This window comes from Symphodus melops, assembly GCF_947650265.1.
Source record: "Symphodus melops genome assembly, chromosome: 8".
Taxonomy (NCBI): domain Eukaryota; kingdom Metazoa; phylum Chordata; class Actinopteri; order Labriformes; family Labridae; genus Symphodus; species Symphodus melops.
The window spans coordinates 145,283-152,782 of record NC_136698.1 but is presented as its reverse complement, the minus strand read 5'-3'; the positions used below and the strand labels follow the sequence as shown (position 1 = coordinate 152,782).

General features: G+C 46.9%; 2 protein-coding genes across 2 annotated transcripts in view; both read right to left on the bottom strand.

Moving 5' to 3' along the window:
* Positions 1-2,165, bottom strand: part of grin3bb (glutamate receptor, ionotropic, N-methyl-D-aspartate 3Bb) — a 26,660-nt gene extending 24,495 nt beyond the window's left edge. Inside the window, exon 1 of the mRNA XM_079351455.1 lies at positions 1,550-2,165. Within this exon, the coding sequence (XP_079207581.1) occupies positions 1,550-2,050 (501 nt within the window). The 5' untranslated portion in view covers positions 2,051-2,165. The remainder of the gene's footprint in view (positions 1-1,549) is intronic.
* Positions 2,166-3,375: 1,210 nt separating this feature from the next.
* On the bottom strand, positions 3,376-6,830 carry wdr18 (WD repeat domain 18). Its single transcript, XM_079350422.1, has 3 exons — positions 6,535-6,830; positions 6,392-6,460; positions 3,376-3,687 (listed from the first exon to the last, which is right to left on the bottom strand). The coding sequence occupies exons 1-3, from the start codon at positions 6,673-6,675 to the stop codon at positions 3,559-3,561; spliced, it is 339 nt and encodes a 112-aa protein (XP_079206548.1). The 5' UTR covers positions 6,676-6,830; the 3' UTR covers positions 3,376-3,558.
* Positions 6,831-7,500: the final 670 nt, after the last annotated feature.

The window sequence follows — 7,500 nt, the reverse complement described above, 5'->3', positions numbered from 1 at the left end:
GATGAGTTCATACTGATGGACTCTTTACTCTGCAGCAGCCTCTACCATCAGTGTGTGAATGTGTATGAATGGATGAGTTAATACTGATGGACTCTGCAGCAGCCTCTACCATCAGTGTATGAATGGATGAGTTAATACTGATGGATTCTGCAGCAGCCTCTACCATCAGTGTGTGTATATGTATTGTGTGCTCTGGCACTTGTCGCCCTCTGATGTATTCATGTCCTAAAATAACTTATTTTCAGGCTAAAGTGAGATTATTTTCTTCTGTGTTTTTTTATTCTAACCCGAGGTCACATGTTTAGAGTTACAGACATGTTCAGACAAAGAGCTCCTTAACGTCCCAGTGAGAAGTTACAGAGACAGAAGGACGGACAGGTTTGAACACTTGTTTGGGACATTCGGGACGTCTTAGACGTGTTCTCATAGGTTGTGCTGCTGCCTGTTTTAGTGAACTGTGTCGTCATCCTGTAAAAATCACAACTCAGAATCAGAAGACTTCATCACCGCAGAGGTCAGAGCGACAGGTCTGAAGTCATTCAGTCCTGTGGTCCTTGTCTTTTGAGGACAGGGATGAGGACTTGACGCAGGCATGTGACATGCTTCAAGGTGGAGGGACAGAGTCTGGTCCAGCTGCTTCTTAAAGGGATTCTTAAAGATCTCTTTCAGTGACTGAGGGAGGGGTCTTTGGGCTGTTGGGGTGGAAAGATCTCTAAGATCAGGCAGATCACAAAACTATGCACAAAAACTGGTTCATGCATTTGTTTGATCGAACAGGAAGTAATGGAAACATTTAATATGATTGGTTTTCAGAGATCCAGGTAAGAACAGGAAACGTGTGTGATGTCACTTCTCCTTCTTTCCTTTTTTCCACTGAATATCAAAATATTTTAGATTTCTGTTTCTCTCTCAGAACCTGAAGGCACCTCAGAGCTGTGTGTGTGTGTGTGTCTGTGTGTGTGTGTGTGTGTGTCTGTGTGTGTGTGTGTGTGTGTCTCTGTGTGTGTGTGTCTGTGTGTGTGTGTGTGTGTGTCTGTGTGTGTGTGTGTGTGTGTCTGTGTGTGTGTGTGTGTGTGTCTGTGTGTGTGTCTGTGTGTCTGTGTGTGTGTGTGTGTGTGTGTGTGTGTCTGTGTGTGTGTGTGTGTGTGTGTGTGTGTGTGTGTCTGTGTGTGTGTGTGTGTGTGTGTGTCCTGTGTGTGTGTGTGTGTGTGTGTGTGTGTGTGTGTGTGTGTGTGTGTGTGTGTGTGTGTGTGTGTGTGTGTGTGTGTCTGTGTGTGTGTGTGTGTGTGTGTGTGTCCTGTGTGTGTGTGTGTGTGTGTCCTGTGTGTTTAGTCTGAGTGTCTAATCAGCTCTTTTCGTCTCGAGCTAAACTAGATTCTGACGTCTCATCCAGAGACTGAAACCTCGCTGCTCTGCATCATCACAGAAGTACACAACAAGTACACAACAAGTACACAACAAGTACACAACAAGTACACAACAAGCATACAGACATCAAACAGGTCAAGGTCAAACACGCGCGAGCTGCTCCGGGTCCAGGTGTGTTTACCTGTGTGCGCAGCGGCTCCTCTTGCTCGGTCACGCTGATGATCGGGATGTTCAGGTGTGACGCCAACAGGTCCACCTGTAGCAACTCCGCGCGGCTCTGCGGGAAGGCGAGCACGGCAGACACTCCGCGCACCACCACGCCCTCACAGACGGCCCGGAGCACGGACTGCGGGTCTGCGGCGAATGGCTGCCGGGAGACCAGCTCCAGACTCAGATTGTAAGGCAGCACGGAGTCCCACTCCCGCTGTACGTCCAGATCCACGTTCCGGTCCCGATCCAGCCTCAGCTCTTCCGCCGCGCGGCTTAGCGCCGCCTGGACCCGCACGCGAGCCGCGCGCTGCGCCGGCAGGAGCGCACCGACGCGCACCGAGTGTCCGATCTGCGCCAGGAGGTGACACGGCTGCGGGTGGAGGAGGCACGGAGGCGCGAGGAGTTGCAACAGGAGGAAGACTGGAAGAGTCCGGGACCAAGAGGAGGAGCAGGAGGAGGAGGTGAAAGACATCCTGCCACGCTCTCTGCATCGCTCTGCCGTTCCTCCACCGAAACACCAACAGACTGCTGCTCCTCCTGCTCAGGGGGAGACTGAAGGGAGACGAGGGGAGGAGGGTCCAAAAACAGAGGAGATCCAGCAAGAAGAGGAGGAAAGGCGAGATGAAAGAGAGGATGATCAGCGAGTGAGAGAGAGAAAGTAGCGAAGAAGGGGGAGGGCAGAGAGGAGGCACAGAAAGGAGATGAAAGCAGGAGTTGCTTCACATCGAGGAAGAGGGAGATAAGGAGGTGAAGAGGAGAGGTGGGTAACAAAACAGGAAGGTTTCATCCCAGAAAGTAGGAGCAGAAAAAGAAGAGAGGAGGATGTGAAATTCAGGGAAGGAGAAGGTAGAGGAGGTACTGATGAAGATGAGAGTAAAGATGAAGGTCAAACTGCAGAGGGGGTGCAGGAAAGGAGGTGTTACATGGAAGAAGTATAAGGAGGTGAGTGAAGGTCAAAGTGGTGAAGAGGAGGCGTGGGAGAAGAAGCTAAATGAAAAGGTTGTCGGACAGGAACAGCGGAGGTGCTAAAAGGAGGTGAAGCACTTGAGAGAAGAGGAGGAGATCATTAAATAAGAAAAGGAGGTCAAGCCAGGAGGAGGTGACAAGGGGGAAAACAAAATAATAATTTATACTTTATTACACTCTGTCTCATGAACACACACACATATAATACACACTCATGCACAAACAGGGTTCTAGTGACATGCATTCATGGGGAGCCCACAGCGAGCGCTCCAGAGCAGTTTTGGGGTTCGGTGCCTTGCTCAGGGGCACCTCTGCAGTGCTCAGGAAGTGGACTGGCACCTCTCCAGTTACCAGACCAGTTTCCGGACTTGCTCCTTGCTGGGACTTGAACCGGCGACCCTCCGGTTCCCAACCCAAGTCCCTACAGACTGAGCTACTGCCGCCCCAAAAGGAGAAATAAAGTGTTAAAATGAAGGAGAGGAGATGACGGCTGCTTGAATAAAAAGTGTAAGTTAAGCTGTAGATGGGATGAAGATGGGATGTAGATGTTGGGAGCATGTAGATGTTAAATAAAAGCGGCCCGAGGATGGAACCTTGAGGAACTCCACAGGTGATCTTCACATGCTCAGATTCATAATTACCAACAGACACATTATAATCACCGAGTATATAAGTCAGTGTTTTATTTGAAAGGGACAAGTAGCTTAATGTAGGAGAAGTTTGTATTTAATTTTAAAGGAACAAGCGGCTGACTGTCTTTAAATTTGTAGAATTTTTATTGTAGAATTATTTAAACTACTAAAACAAAGTCATTCGTGAGCAGACACAAAGTGTAGAAAAACAAAAGCTTTTATTTTGAAACAAGGAAAAGTCACTTGACATTGTGTTGGTTTCTGTATTTATACAGTGTGTATGGTGTGTGTGTGTGTGTGTGTGTATGTGTGCATTGTGTGTGTGTGCGTGTGTGTGTGTGTGTGTGTGTGTGTGTGTGTGTGTGTGTGTGTGTGTGCGTGTCTATGTGGGCTTGGTGAGCAGCTGGCTGCTGAAGTCGTACAGATCTTTGTTGACTTTCTTCAGAGTTTGAACTTCTTCTTCGAGCTCGGCAACACGAACCTTCGAATTCTCCCCGTCACCGAACACCGACTGTAACACACACACACAGACAGTGTAACACCCAGAGTAACACACACACACAGACAGTGTAACACCCAGAGTAACACACACACAGACAGTGTAACACCCAGAGTAACACACACACACACACACACACACAGACAGTGTAACACCCAGAGTAACACACACACAGACAGTGTAACACCCAGAGTAACACACACACAGACAGTGTAACACCCAGAGTAACACACACACAGACAGTGTAACACCCAGAGTAACACACACACAGACAGTGTAACACCCAGAGTAACACACATACACACACACACAGACAGTGTAACACCCAGAGTAACACACACACAGACAGTGTAACACCCAGAGTAACACACACACACAGACAGTGTAACACCCAGAGTAACACACATACACACACACAGACAGTGTAACACCCAGAGTAACACACACACACAGACAGTGTAACACCCAGAGTAACACACACACACACACACACACACACACAGACAGTGTAACACCCAAAGTAACACACACACACACACGCATACACAGACAGTGTAACACACACACACACAGACAGTGTAACACACACACACACACACACAGACAGTGTAACACACACACACACAGACAGTGTAACACACACACACACACACACAGACAGTGTAACACACACACACACAGACAGTGTAACACACACACACACACACACAGACAGTGTAACACCCAGAGTAACACACACACACACACACACACACACACACAGACAGTGTAACACCCAGAGTAACACACACACACACAGACAGTGTAACACCCAGAGTAACACACACACACACACACACAGACAGTGTAACACCCAGAGTAACACACACACACACACACACACACAGACAGTGTAACACCCAGAGTAACACACACACACACACACACACACAGACAGTGTAACACCCAGAGTAACACACACACACACACACACACAGCAGTTTATTATCAACAATATAAACTAAAAAATAAAACACTCGCAAACATATTAAACATTTCTGTGCATGTGTGTTACTGTGCATGTGTGTGTTACTGTGCATGTGAGTGTTACTGTGCATGTGTGTGTTACTGTGTGTGTGTGTATTACTGTGCGTGTGTGTGTTACTGTGCGTGTGTATTACTGTGCGTGTGTGTTACTGTGCGTGTGTGTGTTACTGTGCGTGTGTGTGTTACTGTGCGTGTGTGTGTTACTGTGCGTGTGTGTTACTGTGCATGTGTGTGTTACTGTGCGTGTGTGTGTTACTGTGCGTGTGTGTGTTACTGTGCATGTGTGTGTTACTGTGCATGTGAGTGTTACTGTGCATGTGTGTGTTACTGTGCATGTGTGTGTTACTGTGTGTGTGTGTATTACTGTGCGTGTGTGTGTTACTGTGCGTGTGTATTACTGTGCGTGTGTGTTACTGTGCGTGTGTGTGTTACTGTGCGTGTGTGTGTTACTGTGCGTGTGTGTGTTACTGTGCGTGTGTGTGTTACTGTGCATGTGTGTGTTACTGTGCATGTGAGTGTTACTGTGCATGTGTGTGTTACTGTGTGTGTGTGTATTACTGTGCGTGTGTGTGTTACTGTGCGTGTGTATTACTGTGCGTGTGTGTTACTGTGCGTGTGTGTGTTACTGTGCGTGTGTGTGTTACTGTGCGTGTGTGTGTTACTGTGCGTGTGTGTTACTGTGCATGTGTGTGTTACTGTGCGTGTGTGTGTTACTGTGCGTGTGTGTTACTGTGCATGTGTGTGTTACTGTGCATGTGTGTGTTACTGTGCGTGTGTGTTACTGTGCGTGTGTGTGTTACTGTGCGTGTGTGTTACTGTGCGTGTGTGTGTTACTGTGCGTGTGTGTTACTGTGCGTGTGTGTGTTACTGTGCGTGTGTGTTACTGTGCATGTGTGTGTTACTGTGCGTGTGTGTGTTACTGTGCGTGTGTATTACTGTGCGTGTGTGTTACTGTGCATGTGTGTGTTACTGTGCGTGTGTGTTACTGTGCGTGTGTGTGTTACTGTGCGTGTGTGTGTTACTGTGTGTGTGTTACTGTGCGTGTGTGTTACTGTGCATGTGTGTGTTACTGTGCGTGTGTGTTACTGTGCGTGTGTGTGTTACTGTGCGTGTGTGTGTTACTGTGCGTGTGTGTGTGTGTGTATTACTGTGCGTGTGTTACTGTGTGTGTGTTACTGTGCGTGTGTGTGTTACTGTGCGTGTGTGTGTTACTGTGCGTGTTACTGTGCGTGTGTGTGTTACTGTGCGTGTGTTACTGTGCGTGTGTGTGTTACTGTGCGTGTGTTACTGTGCGTGTGTGTGTTACTGTGTGTGTGTATTACTGTGCGTGTGTGTGTTACTGTGCGTGTTACTGTGCGTGTGTGTGTTACTGTGCGTGTGTGTGTGTATTACTGTGCGTGTGTTACTGTGCGTGTGTTACTATGCGTGTGTGCGTGTGTGTGTGTTACTGTGCGTGTGTTACTGTGCGTGTGTTACTATGCGTGTGTGTGTGTTACTGTGCGTGTGTTACTGTGCGTGTGTTTCTGTGCGTGTGTTACTATGCGTGTGTGTGTGTTACTGTGCGTGTGTTACTGTGCGTGTGTTACTGTGCGTGTGTTTCTGTGCGTGTGCGTGTACACGTTTGTTTTCTACCCTTCACAGTTATCTGAGAACATCAGGACCACCTTGTCTGACCACCCGCCCATCTCACCTTGTCTGACACGGCGTTAATCAAAGAATTCAGTCTATCAGCTTTTTGCAGGTAAGACACTTCCTCTTCCTGAAAACAAGAGAAGAGCATTTCAAAATAAAAGCCTCTATTAGAATAGGCTATCCTTCACCCGGTAGAGTCACCTGTGAGTAAAGTCCGAGCCGCACACAGACCTCCCCCCCCTCCCACCCGTCGCCCTCAACAGTATTCAGGTGTCGGCTGAAGCGTGGCAGGGGGAGGGCGGGGCGACTGTCGGGAAGAAACATGTTTGCTGGAGCCGCCATGATGATGGCGTTTGTCACTGGACCTGCACAGAAAGAGGAAGTGAGATCAGAGACCAGTTCATGTTTCTGTTACCATGGAGACGGTGTAGAATGGTGGAAATCAATATTAAGGATCAATCAATCTGCCGGCTTGGTCTTTATGTAATTTTTACGAAGAAGAACTTCTCAGCTGAGGAAGTCGAGGACAGAAAAAAAGTTGCTCGCTTGTCTGTTGTTGACATGGCAGTTATCTGCAAAACAGATGTCTTCATCAACAAACACAAAACAACGCTGACATGGCCAGAAGAGCACACTACTAAAGGAACATAAGATGCTAAACACTTGGACTACATGTGTAAAACATACATCAAATAATGAGGAACTGGACAAATCTCAATGATCATCTGGGCTGTAAAATCCTCGTGGACTTCCTGTTGACATTACAGCCAAGTGCTCACTTGTGGATCTTGATATAATTAATATGTAAAACAAATGTCATTTGTCTAATAAAAAAAGTGTGTTGTCAAAAGAGGGCGCATTTGAGCCATTTAAAAAATATATTTTCACCAGACATGATTACCTTGAAAATTTGGGGGAGTTTTCGTTCAGGCCCTCAAAAATGGCTGCAAAGTGGCAAAAGAAAAAAAAAAGTCCAAAGAGATACAATAGGGTCCTTCGTCTGTTCATCGAGCCCGAACTACAGATTCATTAAAAACTACAAAAACTATTCATTTTAAACGACAGATTTATTTAAACTACAAAAAAAACTACAAAAACATGACAAAATATAAAAACTACAGGAACACTTAAAATCATGTGAACTGAATCAGCCCTGTCTTTTCTATA